Below are 20,325 nucleotides of genomic sequence, written 5' to 3' on the forward strand. Positions count from 1 at the left end.
CAACAACATAGATGGAAAGTAGACTCGTGTGCTGTATAGCCATTTTATGTTGCCACACGTAAAAGAACCAGCCATCTTCCTTCATTTCTCCTATCTCCCTCCATCTTCCTTCTTCCCTCCCTCCCTCCATATTCCTTCATCAATCCATCAGCGGTTCCTTCCATTACATGACTCTGGCACTGGTGTTTCCATCGAGACAGCCCTCGACCCAGCGTGTCATATCGCCCACTCACATCATCAGATGGAGATCGCGCCCCGCCACCCACTCCGCTCTCCACCCGCTCTCTGCCTGCTCCCTGTTCCTGCCCGCCTGCTAGAAATGCCACCAACCCAGGCATAATTTCAAAGGGATTTGCTGTACTACCTCTTTCTTTCTCTATCTCTCGCTCCCTCCCTTTCTTTCTCTCTAAATCATCTCATTTCAGAGCACCAAGATACAGCACATTTAGATGGGTTCATTCCCTACCAACATGTTACTGTGTCTCAACAAGGTAGTGGATTTCTTTTAAATGGCTTGTGACATCAAAGATGGTATAAAGTACAAAGATAGAGTAGCTTTTACATTCTTGGTCAGAAATGTAGTCCAAGGGATTATAATTGAAAGTTCATATTCACCTAGTGGAACAAATGCCATGACATGAAAGGACAGGGAAGAGGGATAATGTCAAAATGAAGACACAAGCAGACATGTCACAGACCTTTAGTTTACTTGAGGGAAAAGTTGCTTTCACGACTTCCGCCGAGGCTGCCTCTCTTCCTTGTTCGGGCAGGTTTCGGCGTTCGTCGTCACCGGCTTACTAGCTGCTGCCGATCCATTTATCATCACTCCACTTGTCTTGTCTAATTAATCACACACACCTGGTCCTTATTACCAATTAGTCATTGTATAAGTGTTCCCTCTGCTTCCTTGACTGTGTGGGTGATTGTTTGTAGTGAGCTGCGTGTAGCTCGGTTGAGCTACCCTTACCTTGTTGTTGCCAGGGTAGATATTTCTCCTGTGCCTGAGTTTTGTTGTCGCATGCTTGCGCAACTGTTTATCGACGGAATAAACTCTTTGGATGCGTATTACTCTCCTGCACCTGACTCCTTCTATCACACGCATCACAGTTGCCCTTAACCAGATATAGAATCACATTAGCCAACCCCCAACCTTTTCTATTAGAGAGATGGAAAAACATCTAATCCAGAAACTCCTAATCAATACTCTACTTCAGTTTACAGGCCACTTAAAAATATAAAAAATTCTCCAGCAATCCTGGAATATCATGATGACTCCTTATGTCTGTTGAAATTACACCTACCTGGGTATTGGTTTTCTAATTCCGATTATTGACTAGGAACTGTAAAAACATCTAATGTGGTCTTCCATAACATGAGTGGCAAAAAGGACAGCTATAGAAAATAGTTTTAAAAGTAATCGAAGGGCATTCTACAGTGGCTTGCGAAAGTATTCACCCCCTTTGGCATTTTTCCTATTTTGTTGCCTCACAACCTGGAATTAAAATTGATTTTTTGGGGGGTTGTATCATTTGATTTACACAACATGCCTACCACTTTGAAGATGCGAAATCTTTTTTATTGTCAAACAAACAAGAAATAAGACAAAAAAACAGAACTTGAGCGTGCATAACTATTCAACCCCCCCCCCCCCCCAAGTCAATACTTTGTAGAGCCACCTTTTGCAGCAATTACAGCTGCAACTCTATAAGCTTGACACATCTAGCCACTGGGATTTTTGCCCATTCTTCAAGGCAAAACTGCTTTAGCTCCTTCAAGTTGGATGGGTTCCGCTGGTGTACAGCAATCTTTAAGTAATATCACAGATTCTCAATTGGATTGAGGTCTGGGCTTTTAGGCCATTCCAAGACATTTAAATGTTTCCCCTTAAACCACTTGAGTGTTGCTTTAGCAGCATGCTTAGGGTCATTGTCCTGCTGGACGGTGAACCTCCGTCCCAGTCTCAAATCTCTGGAAGACAAACAGGTTTCCTTCAAGAATTTCCCTCTATTTAGCACCATCCATCATTCCTTCAATTCTGACCAGTTTCCCAGTCCCTGCCGATGAAAAACATCCCCACAGCATGATGCTGCCACCACCATACTTCACTGTGGCGGCGCACAATTGGCCCAGCGTCGTCCAGGGTAGGGGAGGAATGGCCGGCAGGGATGTAGCTCAGTTGGTAGAGCATGGTGTTTGCAACGCCAGGGTTGTGGGTTCGATTCCCACGGGGAATAAAATAAAATAAATAATGTATGCACTCACTAACTGTAAGTAGCTCTGGATAAGAGCGTCTGCTAAATGACAAAAATGTAAAAATGTGTTCTCGGGTTGATGAGAGGTGTTGGGTTTGCGCCAGACATAGCGTTCTCCTTGATGGCCAAGAGCTACATTTTAGTCTCATCTGACCCGAGTACCTTCTTCCATGTGTTTGGGGAGTCTCCCACATGCCTTTTGGCGAACACCAAACTTGTTTGCTTATTTTTTTCTTCAAGCAATGGCTTTTTTTCTGGCCACTCTTCTGTAAAGCCCAGCTCTGTGGAGTGTACGGCTTACAGTGGTCCTATGGACAGATACTCCAATCTCCGCTGTGGAGCTTTGCAGCTCCTTCAGGGTTATCTTTGGTCTCTTTGTTGCCTCTCTGATTACTGCCCTCCTTGCCTGGTCCGTGAGTTTTGGTGGGCGGTCCTCTCTTGGCAGGTTTGTTGTGGTGCCATATTCTTTCCATTTTTAAATAATGGATTTAATGGTGCTCTGTGGGATGTTTAAAGTTTCTGATATTTTTTTATAACCCAACCCTGATCTGTACTTCTCCACAACTTTGTCCCTGCCCTGTTTGGAGAGCTCATTGGTCTTCATGGTGCCGCTTGCTTGGTGGTGCTCCTTGCTTAGTGGTGTTGCAGACTCTGGGGCCTTTCAGAACAGGTGTATATATACTGAGATCATGTGACAGATCATGTGACACTTAGATTGCACACAGGTGGACTTTATTTAACTAATTATTTGATTTCTGAAGGTAATTGGTTGCACCAGATCTTATTTAGGGGCTTCATAGCAACAGGGGTGAATACATATGCACGCACCACTTTTCCGTTATTTATTGTTTCTAATTTTTTTCATTTCACTTCACCAATTTGGACTATTTTGTGGATGTTCCTTACATGAAATCCAAATAAAAATCCATTTAAATTACAGGTTGTAATGCAACAAAATAGGAAAAACGCCAAGGGGAATGAATACTGAATAAAAGACAACAGAAGAACCAGCTAGTAATACTTCAAAGGAGATGGAAGCAGCAACAATGTGCAGCTAACCTCTCCCAACACTTCAGAACCACAGAAAGCTAAAATCCATAACTGCAGGACCACATATGATCATTTCAAGCAGACAGCTGATTAAAACAGAGCATCCCAGATGTAGATCTGCTCGTGTTGGTGCTGTTTTACATCCTTTTGCCAAATTAGTGATCTGGAGTGGCTCCCATTCATATCTTAATACATTATTTACTGACATAGCAATCGGGTTTGAAAACAGTTGATGATTTTTTCAGGTGTGGCAGGAGGAAAGCACTTATGTTTTGGCTGTATAGCTGGGCCGACCAAACTGGGGCCCGACGTTTGGTTTGGCCCGCAAGGACCTCTAGGGGGCCCTTACTCTTACGGAAAAACGACATGAATTTCATATTATCACAAGTTATCACGTGATCTTATGTGAAGTTAATGTGATAACATGTGACAACATGTAAAAGCAACATGTAATAAACATGAAAATACACGTGAAAACATTTGAACGTTCCACATGTGAGAATTAGGTTTTCACTTTTGAAAGTTTTTGTAATTCACATGTGAGGTGTATCCATGTTATTCTCCTCACATGTGAAAAGGTGGTCTTAAAATACTGTATGAACTCTAAATGTAATACATGTGAACAAATGGTTTCACATGTGAACTACTGACCTCTCATGTCTATTTTGTTTTCACGTGAACATTTCAGCTCAACATGTGAAAACAGCTATTTGTTAATAAGGCACATTTTACATTCTTTTTTTGTAAGGGAAATATTTAAATGGTATGGGGGTTTTAGGGTCAGTGGTACGCTGTTCAGCCAAAATAATGTAAACATCTTTAATCAATATCATTACATTTAACATGATCACTTAGTGCTGACTTTCCAATATGACACCACCTAGGATGTGAACTCATAATCTGTGGATTTGGGGACACTGAACTTTCTGCTGCGCCACAAAGTCTGTAGCGTTAGCAGAAGTCCCCTACAGATTCATTACTTATAATACATCGCTGCACTTAGCAAAAGAGTGCCATCTGCACTGCTATTTACGTGTGTTTACGTTGTCGGGTGAGGTTGTGTCTCTCTCTGGCGGGAGGTAAGCTTGGCTTATATGGCTTATATACATAGTTTAAGCTTTGTCGAGTAAAGCTTAAACTATGTATTTAGATTGTAGTTAGGTATTGTAGGTAGTTATCGTGGGTTGTTGTATGTAATTATTGTAGGTAAGTGTTGTATTCGGCTGAGCCCGGTGAAGCACGAAGCTAGCTAACCCACTACCTGGACTAGCTAGCGGGTAGCTACTGGTAACTATTAGCAACTGTGGATAGTTGTTTCACGCCTGAGAGTACCTGTAATTACGCCAGCTAGCTGCCTACAATAATTACATACAATAATGCCTACCATTCAGCTGTTTTTCTAACCTCATTGTCTGAAGCGTTAACGTTAGGTAGTAAGTAGCTACTGTGCTCGAAATGTAGCTAGCTTGTTGCTACCTGGATAGCTACTAAACAATAGCTGGAACGACCTAGCTAACAGACGCGAACTGGCCGAATCGATTCAGTGGCTAGCTTTGCACTTGGCTAGCTAACAGTAGCTGCTAGGGGTAAGTTATAACCTACATTTGTGTTTTGTTTTTACATACTGGTAGCCAGAGTCGTTCAAGGGAATTCGGGACATGGGTGACTAGTTAATGTTAGCTTGGCTCTCTCTGTGTGTTCGTGCTGTGGGAGGATGGGTTTATTCGTTGGCAGAAAGCAATGGCTAGCTAGTATGCTAACTATTCTAGCTAACTAACTGACTGAATAAGTTGACGATGGACTCGCTCAAGCTGTCGGGACTAACCCACAACATTAGACACGGACACGAATGATCTGCTTGGCGTGTTGACACACTGGTGGTTTGTTGTGGCCGAGTATTGGTGCTAAACCGTGTTGTTGGAGGCCGGCATGCTAGCTGGCTGTGGCGTCATATGACTAGGTGCCCTGGACGGTTTTCACGGAAGAATACTGTACCAAATTAGCTAGCTGAATAAACTAAGTTAGAGTCTATTCCTAGAAAACATTGAACCGCTGTAGTTTACAACAATTATAGTTTCTGAGGTGAAAGTTGGGAGAGTTATATTTGGGTGTTTCAGTGAAACGTAAGTGAGGGAGGCCCCGCTCTCTTGCTTTCCCAGATGCTTAGTTCATTTCATTCCGATCTCCTTTGCATTATTGTAGCCATTTTCTGTAGCCTGTCAACTATGCCTCTGTCTATCCCTGTTCTCTCCTCTCCGCACAGGCTATACAAACGCCTCACACCGCGTGGCTGCTGCCTCTCTAACCTGGTGGTCCCTGCACGCACGACCCACGTGGAGTTCCAGGTCTCCGGCAGCCTCTGGAACTGCCGTTCTGTGGCCAACAAGGCAGAGTTCATCTCAGCCTATGCTCCCTCCAGTCCCTCGACTTCTTGGCGCTGAAGGAAACATGGATTACCACTGAAAACACTGCTACTCCTACTGCTCTCTCCTCGTCTGACCATGTGTTCTCGCATACCCCAAGAGCATCTGGTCAGCGGGGTGGTGGCACAGGAATCCTCATCTCTCCCAAGTGGACATTCTCTCTTTTTCCCCTGACCCATCTGTCTATCTCCTCATTTGAATTCCATGCTGTCACAGTCACTAGCCCATTCAAGCTTAACATCCTTGTCATTTATCGCCCTCCAGGTTCCCTTGGAGAGTTCATCAATGAGCTTGACGCCTTGATAAGTTCCTTTCCTGAGGATGGCTCACCCCTCACAGATCTGGGTGACTTCAACCTCCCTACGTCTGCCTTTGACTCATTTCTCTCTGCCTCCTTCTTTCCACTCCCTCCTCTTTTGACCTCACCCTCTCACCGTCCCCCCCTACTAACAAGGCAGGCAATACGCTTGAACTCATCTTTACTAGATGCTGTTCTTCTACTAATCTCACTGCAACTCCCCTCCAAGACTCCGACCACTACTTTGTATCCTTTTCTCTCTCGCTCTCCTCCAACATTTCTCACTCTGCCCCTACTCAGATGGTAATGCGCCGTCGCAACCTTCGCTCTCTCTCTCCCGCTTCTCTCTCCTCTTCCAACGTATCATCTCTTCCCTCTGCTCAATCCTTCTCCCTCCAATCTCCTTATTCTGCCTCCTCAACCCTCCTCTCCTCCCTTTCTGCATCCTTTGACTCTCTATGTCCCCTATCCTCCCGGGCTGGCTCGGTCCTCCCCTCCTGCTCCGTGGCTTGATGACTCATTGCGAGCTCACAGAACAGGACTCCGGGCAGCCGAGCGGAAATGGAGGAAAACTAGACTCCCTGCGGACCTGGCATCTTTTCACTCCCTCCTCTCTACATTTTCTTCATCTGTTTCTGCTGCTAAAGCCAATTTCTACCACTCTAAATTCCAAGCATCTGCCTCTAACCCTAGGAAGCTCTTTGCCACCTTCTCCTCACTGCTGAATACCCCCCCCCCCCCCCCTCCCTCTCTGTGGATGACTTCGTCAACCATTTTGAAAAGAAGGTTGACGACATCCGATCCTCGTTTGTTAAGTGAAATGACACTGCTGGTCCTGCTCACACTGCCCTACCCTATGCTTTGACTTCTTTCTCCCCTCTCTCTCTCCAGATGAAATCTTGCGACTTGTGACGGCCGGCCGCCCAACAACCTGCCCGCTTGACCCTATCCCCTCCTCTCTTCTCCAGACCATCTCCGGTGACCTTCTCCCTTACCTCACCTCGCTCATCAACTCATCCTTGACCGCTGGCTATGTCCCTTCCGTCTTCAAGAGAGCGAGAGTTGCACCCCTTCTCAAAAAAACAACACTCGATCCCTCTGATGTCAACAACTACAGACCAGTATCCCTTCTTTCTTTTCTCTCCAAAACTCTTGAGCATGCCGTCTCTAGCCAACTCTCTTGCTATCTCTCTCAGAATGACCTTCTTGATCCAAACCAGTCAGGTTTCAAGACTGGGCATTCAACTGAGACTGCTCTTCTCTGTGTCACGGAGGCTCTCCGCACTGCTAAAGCTAACTCTCTCTCCTCTGCACTTGTCCTTCTAGACCTGTCTGCTGCCTTTGATACTGTGAACCATCAGATCCTCCTCTCCACCCTCTCCGAGTTGGGCATCTCCGGCGCGGCTCACTCTTGGATTGCGTCCTACCTGACCGGTCGCTCCTACCAAGTGGCGTGGCGAGAATCTGTCTCCGCACCACGTGCTCTCACCACTGGTGTCCCCCAGGGCTCAGTTCTAGGCCCTCTCCTATTCTCTCTATACACCAAGTCACTTGGCTCTGTCATATCCTCACATGGCCTCTCCTATCATTGCTACGCAGACGACACACAACTAATCTTCTCCTTTCCCCCTTCTGATAACCAGGTGGCAAATCGCATCTCTGCATGTCTGGCAGACATATCAGTGTGGATGACGGATCACCACCTCAAGCTGAACCTCGGCAAGACGGAGCTGCTCTTCCTCCCGGGGAAGGACTGCCCGTTCCATGATCTCGCCATCACGGTTGACAACTCCGTTGTGTCCTCCTCCCAGAGTGCGAAGAGCCTTGGTGTGACCCTGGATAACACCCTGTCGTTCTCCGCTAACATCAAGGCGGTGACCCGATCCTGTAGGTTCATGCTCTACAACATTCGGAGAGTACGACCCTGCCTTACACAGGAAGCGGCACAGGTCCTAATCCAGGCACTTGTCATCTCCCGTCTGGATTACTGCAACTCGCTGTTGGCTGGGCTCCCTGCCTGTGTCATTAAACCCCTACAACTCATCCAGAATGCAGTAGCCCGTCTGGTGTTCAACCTTCCCAAGTTCTCTCACATCACCCCGCTCCTCCAGACACTCCACTGGCTTCCAGTTGAAGCTCGCATCTGCTACAAGACCATGGTGCTTGCCTACGGAGCTGTGAGGGAATGGCACCTCCGTACCTTCAGGCTCTTATCAGTCCCTACACCCAAACGAGGGCATTGCGTTCATCCACCTCTGGCCTGCTGGCCCCACTACCTCTGCAGAAGCACAGTTCCCGCTCAGCCCAGTCAAAACAGTTCGCTGCTCTGGCACCCCAATGGTGGAACAAGCTCCCTCACGACGCCAGGACAGCGGAGTCACTCACCACCTCCCGGAGACACTTGAAACCCCACCTCTTCAAGGAATACCTGGGATAGGATAAAGTAATCCTTCTACCCACCCCCCTTACCCCACCCCAAAGAAAGAAAAAACATATTGTAAAGTGGTTATCCCACTGGCTATAAGGTGAATGCACCAATTTGTAAGTCGCTCTGGATAAGAGTGTCTGCTAAATGACGTAAATGTAAATGTAAATGTATTTTAGTTATCAGTTAATCTGACTATTCTCTCATCATTTATTTAATTTACTTATTTCAGCAATTTGAGGGTTTTCTGTAGAGTTGTCTAATGTTGGTGGGGAATATTATACTCCTGAATCACTATGATAAATATAATAGTTTTACTTGAGTGTATTTTTAACAAAGATGAGAGTTACTTTGAAGTCCAAAGTGTAGGAATACAGGTGAAATCAGTTATTGACACAGACATGCTGGCGTAGCAGGAAGATCGGAATGTCATGAACCAAGAGGTTGTGAGTTGAAATCCCAGGTGAGGACATGTTGAATAATAACTACTGTATAAATAATCATACACAATTTAATCATGCTTGTCAAATATGAAAGTTGAAAACACTGTGATTGTGTGACGTTCCGGGGACATGCTAACAACTAATTTCTGTTTGCATGGCATCACTTGTGAAATCCCACGTGAAAATTCATGTGAAATATCATCACGTGAAGTGTTCCAAAACCACATGATTTCACATGTGAAAGATTATGTGATAATGTGAAAATTCACATGTGAAACTTCATGTGAAATATCATCACGTGAAGTGTTCCAAAACCACATGGTTTCAGATGATTTTACATTTTTGCTTAAGGTTATGACAATAGAAACTTGGTTGCAGTTTCTATGCATCAATGGTAAAACTTTTAATACATCTTTAATATTGGTAATTAGAATCTGTTGTTAGGTGTCAAGGTATATGGCTACGATTTGATTAATGTTTGAGGTGACATTTTATGATTACTTTCCAAAAAGCTATTATTTCAAAACCCTAAAAAGCTATTAAAAAAAAAATATTATATGAATTACGTCTATTTGTTCGGCTCGTGGCCCACCACTTAGATTATATTTTGGCCCACCAAGCTCAAAAATGTTGAACACCCTTGCTGTATAGCCTTGCTCGGTGTATAATACAGTGGGGAAAGAAAGTATTTAGTCAAATCAAATCAAATCAAATTAAATTGTATTGGTCACATGCGCCGAATACAACAGGTGCAGACATTACAGTGAAATGCTTACTTACAGCCCTTAACCAACAGTGCATTTATTTTTAACAAAAATAAAGTAAAAATAAAACAACAACAAAAAAAGTGTTGAGAAAAAAAAGAGCAGAAGTAAAATAAAGTAACAGTAGGGAGGCTATATATACAGGGGGGTACCGTTGCAGAGTCAATGTGCGGGGGCACCGGCTAGTTGAGGTAGTTGAGGTAATATGTACATGTGGGTAGAGTTAAAGTGACTATGCATAAATAATTAACAGAGTAGCAGCAGCGTAAAAAGGATGGGGTGGGGGGGCAGTGCAAATAGTCTGGGTAGCCATGATTAGCTGTTCAGGAGTCTTATGGCTTGGGGGTAGAAGCTGTTGAGAAGTCATTTTGGACCTAGACTGGGCACTCCGGTACCGCTTGCCGTGCGGTAGCAGAGAGAACAGTCTATGACTAGGGTGGCTGGAGTCTTTGACAATTTTGAGGGCCTTCCTCTGACACCGCCTGGCATAGAGGTCCTGGATGGCAGGAAGCTTGGCCCCAGTGATGTACTGGGCCGTACGCACTACCCTCTGTAGTGCCTTGCGGTCGGAGGCCAAGCAGTTGCCATACCAGGCGGTGATGCAACCAGTCAGGATGCTCTCGATGGTGCAGCTGTAGAATTTTTTGAGGATCTGAGGACCCATGCCAAATCTTTTCAGTCTCCTGAGGGGGAATAAGCTTTGTCGTGCCCTCTTCACGACTGTCTTGGTGTGTTTGGACCATGATAGTTCGTTGGTGATGTGGACACCAAGGAACTTGAAGCTCTCAACCTGTTCCACTACAGCCCCTTCGATGAGAATGGGGGCGTGCTCAGTCCTCTTTTTTTTCCTGTAGTCCACAATCAACTCCTTTGTCTTGGTCACGTTGAGGGAGAGGTTGTTGTCCTGGCAACACACGGCCAGGTCTCTGACCTCCTCCCTATAGGCTATCTCATCGTTGTCGGTGATCAGGCCTACCACTGTTGTGTCGTCGGCAAACTTAATGATGGTGTTGGAGTCGTGCCTGGCCATGCAGTCATGGGTGAACAGAGAGTACAGGAGGGGACTGAGCACGCACCCCTGAGGGGCCCCCGACCAGCCTTTCAAAGCACTTCATGGCTACAGACGTCAGTGCTACGGGTCGGTAGTCATTTAGGCAGGTTATCTTAGAGTCCTTGGGCACGGGGACTATGGTGGTCTGCTTGAAACATGTTGGTATTACAGACTCAGTCAGGGACATGTTGAAAATGTCAGTGAAGACACTTGCCAGTTGGTCAGCACATGCTCGGAGTACACGTCCTGGTAATCCGTCTGGCCCTGCGGCCTTGTGAATGTTGACCTGCTTAAAAGTCTTACTCACATCGGCTACGGAGAGCGTGATCACATAGTCATCTGGAACCGCTGGTGCTCTCATGCATGCTTCAGTGTTGCTTGCCTCGAAGCGAGCATAGAAGTGGTTTAGCTCGTCTGGTAGGCTTGTGTCACTGGGCAGCTCGCGGCTGTGCTTCCCTTTGTAGTCTGTAATAGTTTTCAAGCCCTGCCACATCCGACGAGCGTCAGAGCCAGTGTAGTACGATTCAATCTTAGTCCTGTATTGACTCTTTGCCTGTTTGATGGTTTGTCGGAGGTCATAGCGGGATTTCTTATAAGCGTCCGGGTTAGAGTCCCGTTCCTTGAAAGCGGCAGCTCTACCCTTTAGCTCAGTGCGGATGTTTCCTGTAATCCATGGCTTCTGGTTGGGGTATGTACGTACGGTCACTGTGGGGACGACATCATCGATGCACTTATTGATGAACCAGTGACTGATGTGGTGTACTCCTCAATGCTGTCTGAAGAATCCCGGAACATGTTCCAGTCTGTGCTAGCAAAACAGTCCTGTAGCTTAGCATCTGCGTCATCTGACCACTTTTTTATTAACCAAGTCACTGGTGCTTCCTGCTTTAGTTTTTGCTTATAAGCAGGAATCAGGAGGATAGAGTTATGGTCAGATTTGCCAAATGGAGGGCGAGGGGGAGCTTTGTATGCGTCTCTGTGTGTGGAGTAAAGGTGGTCTAGAGTTTTTTTTCCTCTGGTTCCACATTTAACATGCTGGTAGAAATTAGGTAGAACGGATTTAAGTTTCCCTGCATTAAAGTCACCGGCCACTAGGAGCGCTGCATCTGGATGAGCGTTTTCCTGTTGATTTATGGCCTTGTACAACTCATTCAGTGCAATCTTAATGCCAGCATTGGTTTGTGGTGGTAAATAGACAGCTATGAAAAATATAGATGAAAACTCTCTTGGTAAATAGTGTGGTCTACAGCTTATCATAAGATACTCTACCTCAGGCGAGCAAAACCTTGAGACTTCGTTAGTATTTGATTTTGTGCACCAGCTGTTGTTTACAAATATACACAGACCGCCACCCCTTGTCTTACCGGAGTCAGCCGTTCTATCCTGCCGATGTAGCGTATAGCCCGCTAGCTGTATGATATCCATGTCGTCGTTCAGCCACGACTCTGTGAAACATAAGATATTACAGTTTTTAATGTCCCGTTGGTAGGATAACCGTAATCTTAGGTCATCCAATTTATTTTCAAATGATTGAACGTTGGCTAATAGGATTGATGGAAGAGGCAGTTTACTCGCTCGCCGTCGGATCCTTACAACGCACCCCGATCTACGTCCACGATATCTCCAAAACTTCCTCACGCGAATGACGGGGATTTGGGCCTTGTCGGGTGTCTGTATGATATCCTTCGCGGCCGCCTCGTTGAAGAAAAAATCTTCGTCCAATACGAGGTGAGTAGTCGCTGTCCTGATATCCAGAAGCTCTTTTTGGTTATAAGAGACGATGGCAGAAACATTATGTACAAAATAAATTACAAATAACGCGGAAAAACACACATAATAGTACAATTGGTTAGAGGGCTGTAAAACGGCAGCCATCTTCACCGGCGCTGTTTAGAACACCAATTGTGCAAGTTCTCCCACTTAAAAAGATGAGAGAGGCCTGTAATATTCATCATAGGTACACGTCAACTATGACAGACAAATTGAGAGAAAAAAATCCAGAAAATCACATTGTAGGATTTTTAATGAATTAATTTGCAAATTATGGTGGAAAATAAGTATTTGGTCACCTACAAACAAGCAAGATTTCTGGCTCTCACAGACCTGTAACTTCTTCTTTAAGAGGCTCCTCTGTCCTCCACTCGTTACCTGTATTAATGGCACCTGTTTGAACTTGTTATCAGTATAAAAGACACCTGTCCACAACCTCAAACAGTCACACTCCAAACTCCACTATGGCCAAGACCAAAGAGCTGTCAAAGGACACCAGAAACAAAATTGTAGACCTGCACCAGGCTGGGAAGACTGAATATGCAATAGGTAAGCAGCTTGGTTTGAAGAAATCAACTGTGGGAGCAATTATTAGGAAATGGAAGACATACAAGACCACTGATAATCTCCCTCGATCTGGGGCTCCACGCAAGATCTCACCCCGTGGGGTCAAAATGATCACAAGAACGGTGAGCAAAAATCCCAGAACCACACGGGGGGACCTAGTGAATGACCTGCAGAGAGCTGGGACCAAAGTAACAAAGCCTACCATCAGTAACACACTACGCCGCCAGGGACTCAAATCCTGCAGTGCCAGACGTGTCAACCCTGCTTAAGCAAGTACATGTCCAGGCCCGTCTGAAGTTTGCTAGAGTGCATTTGGATGATCCAGAAGAGGATTGGGAGAATGTCATATGGTCAGATGAAACCAAAATATAACTTTTTGGTAAAAACTCAACTCGTCGTGTTTGGAGGACAAAGAATGCTGAGTTGCATCCAAAGAACACCATACCTACTGTGAAGCATGGGGGTGGAAACATCATGCTTTGGGGCTGTTTTTCTGCAAAGGGACCAGGACGACTGATCCGTGTAAAGGAAAGAATGAATGGGGCCATGTATCGTGAGATTTTGAGTGAAAACCTCCTTCCATCAGCAAGGGCATTGAAGATGAAACGTGGCTGGGTATTTCAGCATGACAATGATCCCAAACACACCGCCCTGGCAACGAAGGAGTGGCTTCGTAAGAAGCATTTCAAGGTCCTGGAGTGGCCTAGCCAGTCTCTAGATCTCAACCCCATAGAAAATCTTTCCCAAAACATCACTGCTCTAGAGGAGATCTGCATGGAGGAATGGGCCAAAATACCAGCAACAGTGTGTGAAAACCTTACAGAAAACGTTTGACCTGTGTCATTGCCAACAAAGGGTATATAACAAAGTATTGAGAAACTTTTGTTATTGACCAAATACTTATTTTCCACCATAATTTGCAAATATATTCATAAAAAATCCTACAATGTGATTTTCTGGATTTTTCTTTCTCATTTTGTCTGTCATAGTTGACGTGTACCTATGATGAAAATTACAGGCCTCTCTCATCTTTTTAAGTGGGAGAACTTGCACAATTGGTGGCTGACTAAATACTTTTTTTCCCCACTGTATATCATAATGATTGTGGTTAGGCCTGCCTATTGCACAGTTAGATTATGGGTCATCTTCGACAAAATTGCTTTCGCCCTTAAACACAGAAATTGCATGCTATTATGCTCTTCTTTTCAATCGCTGAATAAAATCTGCAGCAGTTTTGAGGCCATTTCTATGTGCTTGGTGTAACCTACTTTTGGTGCCTATTTGCTGTAAACATTATTTTCAAACCAGTAACCAGGGGCTTTCGATGCCTTTTTCACCTTTACAGTATATTTATGTGAATAAACTTTGCTAGATAGTGAAATATTTAATGTAAAACCTCTTTGATGTTAAGTCCCCTATTTAGGGGACTTTTAGCGGTTCTGGACAAGTTCCAACTGACATTTTGGTGTACAAAGCGCGCTGTGAATGTTGAAGGGTACAGTGCCTTATCTGTCTGCTCTCCGCTATCACTCTGTCAACTGTCAGCTGACTTGAAGTGTCAGGTTTCACACCCCACATTTACATAGGGAGTGACGTATCACATTTTCTGGCCTATTCATACAAATAATCGATTTGCTCTCCCTCGGATCAACGGAGCCCAGCCTGGCAGATAGCATGTGAAGAAAGGGGGCAGTCTAGTAATCATAGTCTCATCTTGCTGTGATATTCTCCGCTGGATTTAGAGCTCTCAACATGAAAAAATACTAAATAATTTCATAGAATTGAAACACAACCACTTTCTCTTGGTCACAGAGGGACGTAATCACTTTGTGTGTGAAGCTGAAGTTGTAACGACTCTGCAGACATTCAAATGGTGTCTGTCTTTGCTTCACTCTGAGGACGCTTGGCAGATAATGTTGTCCTCAGTTACAGTGCCTTCAGAAAGTATTCACCCCTTGACCCCTCCACATTTAGTTGTGTTACAAAGTGGGATTAAAATTGATTTAATTGTCATTTTTGGTCAATGATCTACACAAAATACTCTGTAATGTCAATTTTTTAAAATGAGAAATATAACCCTAATATATCTTGATTAGATAAGCATTCACCCCCCTGAGATAATGCATGTTAGAAACATCTTTGGCAGTGATTACAGTCTTTTGGGGTAAATCTCTTAGAGCTTTGCACACCAATCACACTATTCTTCATTTAATCTTGTCTTTACATATACTAAATAATATATGTGGGAAATTTGTTTTGATTTAGAATGGACCATTATCATGCACCTGTCTCGAAACAGGGGCAGCGGGAAAAAAATACATGTAATCTATGCACTTAAATAGCGAATGGAGGATGCTTTTCACGTGGATCATTTTCATGCTAGCCAGGTAGGCTTTACTCCTGTTGTAAAGAGAAGCAATGTGCTTAATATTAGGAAAGTTGAGAAATAAATATAGTAGGCCCAGCCTATAGAAAGCTGAAAGGATCCTCCTCTTTTTAAAAGAGGCTATCACTCTGTTTTGTCACGCAACTGCATAGCCTATAGAAATGTTGCGCAACATGAGCTCATGGGCTCTCATGAAGTGTTTGATTCGATTTTCGATTACATTTGCATTGATGTCAGAGTGATTAGAGGGACAATAGAGTGCGGAGTACCAGGCAGTTAGCAAGTTTGGTAGGCTACTAATGACCAACAGCAGCATCAGAGCTTGGAGAAGCCTAGTTACCGTGACTAAACGATCACCTGGCGTACTTCTATAAAAAGAAGAGATTATTTTAAGACATTTTGTAGAATTTATGAGGAGCCATCCAAATCCTGTGTGACTCTGTATTAACTTCTGCCTGCAATTGCATAACTAAATATCTTTTATATATACTCAGAAGTTGTTGTCTGTGTCATTTTCTAAAGTTTAAGGTTTTTTTAAGAATAAAAGAATATCAGCACTGTGCAAAGAATCCACTACAGATACACCATCCAAAGCCTAATAAATAACTTCACCATGTTCACAGGGATATTCAGCATCTCTTTTTTGTCTACCAATAGGTGCCTTTCTTTGCGAGCCATTGAAAAACCTCCCTGGTCTTTGTGCTTGAAATACACTACTCGATTGAGGAACCTGTGATGAGTTGGTGTTGAAGGAGTCAGGCGCAGGAGGGTAAATCACAGAATAACAGGCTTTAATCCGCAAAATACAGGTTTACACAGAAATGCGTCAAACACACTCCAGGACACAAAACAGGCGCACTGGAAAATACAAGGCACACAGGAAAATACTCCCTTCGATACACAATACACAAGCTCCACTAACCTCCACAATAAACAATCACCCACATAGACAAGGAAGCAGAGGGAACACTTATACCATGACTAATGAGGGGATAAGGACCAGGTAGGTGTGATTGAAGACAAGACAAATGGAGTGATGATAAATGGATCGGCAGCAGCTAGTAAGCCGGTGACGGCGAACGCCAAATCCTGCCCGAACAAGGAGGGGAGGCAGCCTCGGCGGAAGTCATGACAGTACCCCTCCCTTGACGCGCGGCTCCAGCTGCGCGCCGACCCCGACCTCGGGGACGACCAGGAGGACGCGGAGCAGGGCGAGCCAGATGGCAACGGTGGAAATCCCGTAACATGGAGGGATCGAGGATATTCCTCACAGGGACCCAGCACCGTTCCTCCAGACCGTACCCCTCCCACTCCACGAGGTACTGAAGGCCCCCCACCTGAAGCCTCGAATCCAGGATGGAACGGACAGAGTACGCCGGGGCCCCCTCGATGTCCAGAGGAGGTGGAGGAACCTCCCGCACCTCAGACTCCTGGAGCGGACCAGCTACCACCGGCCTGAGGAGAGACACATGAAACGAGGAACAGGGGGAAGTAATAACCTTGTTGACTCTCCTCAGGACTTTGAATGGCCCCACAAACCGCGGGCTCAGCTTCCGGCAGGGCAGGCGGAGGGGCAGATTCCGTGTTGAGAGCCAGACCCGATCCCCCGGTTGGCCTTCTGACGACGCACGGCGCGTTGGAGGTGAACGTGGGAAGCATCCCACGTCTTCTCCGCGCGCCGAAACCAGTCATCCACTGCAGGAGCCTCGGTCTGGCTCTGGTGCCACGGTGCCTAGAATACACTGGAAAGGCGTTAGGTTAGTGGAGGAGTGGCGGAGAGAGTTCTGGGCATATTCTGCCTATGGCAAGAACACCGACCACTCCCCCGGCCGGTCCTGGCAGTAGGACTGCATAAACCTACCCACGTCCTCATTTACCTGTTCCACCTGCCCATTACTCTCGGGGTGGAACCCAGAGGTCAGGCTGACTGAGACCGCCAGACGTTCCATGAATGCCTTCCAGACCTTGGACGTGAACTGGGGACCTCGGTCAGACACTATATACTCTGGTACCCCGTAGTGCCGGAAGATGTGTGTAAACAGGGCCTCCGCAGTTTGTAGAGCCGTGAGGAGACCGGGCAGAGGAAGGAGGCGGCAGGCTTTAGAAAAGTGGTCCACAATGACCAGGATGGTGGTGTTACCTTGGGAGAGGGGAAGATCATTTAGAAAATCAACACTTAGATGAGACTATGGTCGTTGTGGAACTGGTAAATGTTGTAACTTACCAGCTGGGAGGTGCCTAGGTGCCTTACTCTGGGCGCACACTGAGCATGACGAGACATACACCCTCACGTCCTTAGCCAAGGTCGGCCACCAGTATTTTCCGCTCGTTCCACCCGGACCCAGCTGCCAGAGTTCTAAACTCCAATGCGAAGTCCTGCGCAGTCCTCGTCCCCTGCCTCAGGTGGACCAGCCGCTCACACGCCTCTCGACCCTCGGGCGGGTGATCGAAAACCGCCCGGAAGAGGCGAGCGAACTCCCTGTAATTCTCCAACGCGGCTCCTCCTTCGTTCCACACCGCGTTGGCCCACTCCAGGGCTTTCCCCGAGAGGCAGGAGACGAGGGTGGACACCTTCTCCCGCTCCGATGGAACCGGCCGGATGCTGGAGAAATAGAGCTCCAGTTGGAGAAGGAATCCTTGGCACAGCGCCGCTGTCCCGTCAAACTCCCCTGGTCAGGTTATCTGGATCCCTCCGGGTGATGGGGTGTAGGTTGCGGGATCCGGTTGACCAGCTGGTCTCGACGGATCGGGCTCTCTCCTCTCCAGGCGTTGGACGACCTGAAGAACCCGACCCATCGCTTCACCCAAGCTGGCTAGCAGAGTTGAATGCTCCTGGACCCGTTCCAGGACTCCAGGCATGTGTGTCTCTCCCGCTGACTCCATATCCGGTTGGGTGATTCTGTGATGAGGTGGTGTTGAAGGAGTCAGCCGCAGGAGGGTAAATCACAGAATAACAGGCTTTAATCCGCAAAATACAGGTTTACACAGAAATGTGTCAAACACACTCCAGGGCACCAAACAGGCACACTGGAAAATACAAGGCACACGGGAAAATACTCCCATCGATACACAATACACAAGCTCCACCGAGCTTCACTAACCTCCACAATAAACGATCACCCACACAGACAAGGAAGCAGAGGGAACACTTATTCCATGACTAATGAGGGAATAAGGACCAGGTGTGTGTGATTGAAGGCAAGACAAATGGAGTGATGATAAATGGATCGGCAGTAGCTAGTAAGCCGGTGACGCGGAACGCTGAAACCTGCCCGAACAAGGAGGGGAGGCAGCATCGACGGAAGTCGTGACAGGACCTTACAAATAATTGCATGTGTGTGGTACAGAGATGGGGTAGTCATTCAAAAATCATGTTAGCCACTAATATTGAACATAGAATGAGTCCATTAAACTTATTTTGTGATTTGTTAAGCACAGATTTACTCTTGAACTTATTTAGTCATGCCATAACAAAGGGGTTGAATACTTATTGACTCAAGACATTTCAACTTTTCATTTTTCATAAATTTCGAAAATGTTCTACAAAAAAAATCCACGTTTGTCATTATGGGGTATGGTGTGTAGATCAGTGACACAAAATGTCAATTTAATCCATTTAACATTCAGGCTGTAACACAACAAAATGTGGGGAAAGTAAAGGGGTGTGAATACTTTCTGATGGCACTGTATATGAAATGGGGCAAAATTTGTACAGTCACTAAATATGATCATATTTATTTTACAGTTATAAGAATGGTGAAATCTTATAGTATTTAATTCTTACTATATTTAGAAAGCATTTCAATCATTTCAACCCCTATTTTTTTATATTTTCATAATATTTGTACTAGGTACTTGAGCTTATGTCCTCGAAAGTGATTACACCTCAGCAATTTATAACTATTTTTACCAGAAAGGTGAGTTCCAGACCATTCCAGAACAATACAGCATTATGAGAGCTTGAGACTATAAAGTTCTATCTACATTTTTGTCAAAATTGAGTTATTGACACAGCCTTGTTCTGTTCAATGTTCTCTACCTATATAGTACTTTAAATACCCCCAATTAATATTGTTAAGTTCAAAAGAATACAAAATAAAAATTACTTACACCATCCAAACTAATGAGGGTTTGGAACTTTAAAAGCCAATTATCTCAGAATCATATTTTTGTAGATAGAACCTCGAAGCTGGGCACATTTCCATGGGAACCACTCTGTGTGTTTGTGTGTGTGTGTGTGTGTGCAAACATGCGTGTGTGCGTGTGTGTTTTACTTACCCTGCGGTCCTTCTCCAGGTGCTGTCTGTGGCGAAGGCTGCGTTTGCTCCTCCTCTGAGGGGTGTTCTGGGGGTAGAAGTGAAAAAGACCCTCTCCAAAGGGAAGCTGAGAAAGAGAAAGAAAAATGCCATGAGAGAAGGTGAGAAAGAGAGAGGGATGGATGGATGGAGTGAGAAGGTGGTGGAGGGAGAAGGAAGGTAAAGAGTGGGAGAGGAAAGAGATGACGGGATGGAAAGTAAAATGGGTGAATGAGAAAGAGGGGTTGATGGAAGCAGAGAGAGTGATGGAGAGAAAAGGAGACAGGTGAGCAATGGACAGAAAGATATAAATAGAAAGTAACGGTGTGAGTTACAGAATGAATAGAGAGCAGATGAAAGAGAGAGAGAGTGAGCGAGAGTGAGCGAGAGAGAGCGAGAGCGAGAGCGAGAGCAAGAGAGAGAGAGAGAGAGAGAGAGAAAGAGAAAGGGAAAGAGAAAGAGAAAGCTACAAGGCCAGAACCAATCCATTCTCACTACACAGGGTCTATTTTAAGACAGTGGAGTGCACTGCTGGAATCAACTAGAACAAATCACAGAGGGAAGAAATTAGATGCATGGTATGAGCCATGCCTAAGGCTCC

At 45.5% G+C, this 20,325-nt stretch overlaps 1 protein-coding gene across 1 annotated transcript in view; it reads right to left on the reverse strand.

The window, feature by feature from the left end:
• Positions 1-20,325, reverse strand: part of LOC311133207 (neuroendocrine convertase 2) — a gene marked incomplete at both ends in the record, with an annotated part of 85,911 nt that overhangs the window by 62,432 nt on the left and 3,154 nt on the right. Inside the window, one exon of the mRNA XM_084166688.1 lies at positions 19,708-19,812. Coding sequence (XP_084022814.1) covers positions 19,708-19,812 — 105 coding nt within the window. The remainder of the gene's footprint in view (positions 1-19,707; positions 19,813-20,325) is intronic.

This window comes from Coregonus lavaretus (genome assembly GCF_964263955.1).
Source record: "Coregonus lavaretus genome assembly, chromosome: 1".
NCBI lineage: Eukaryota > Metazoa > Chordata > Actinopteri > Salmoniformes > Salmonidae > Coregonus > Coregonus lavaretus.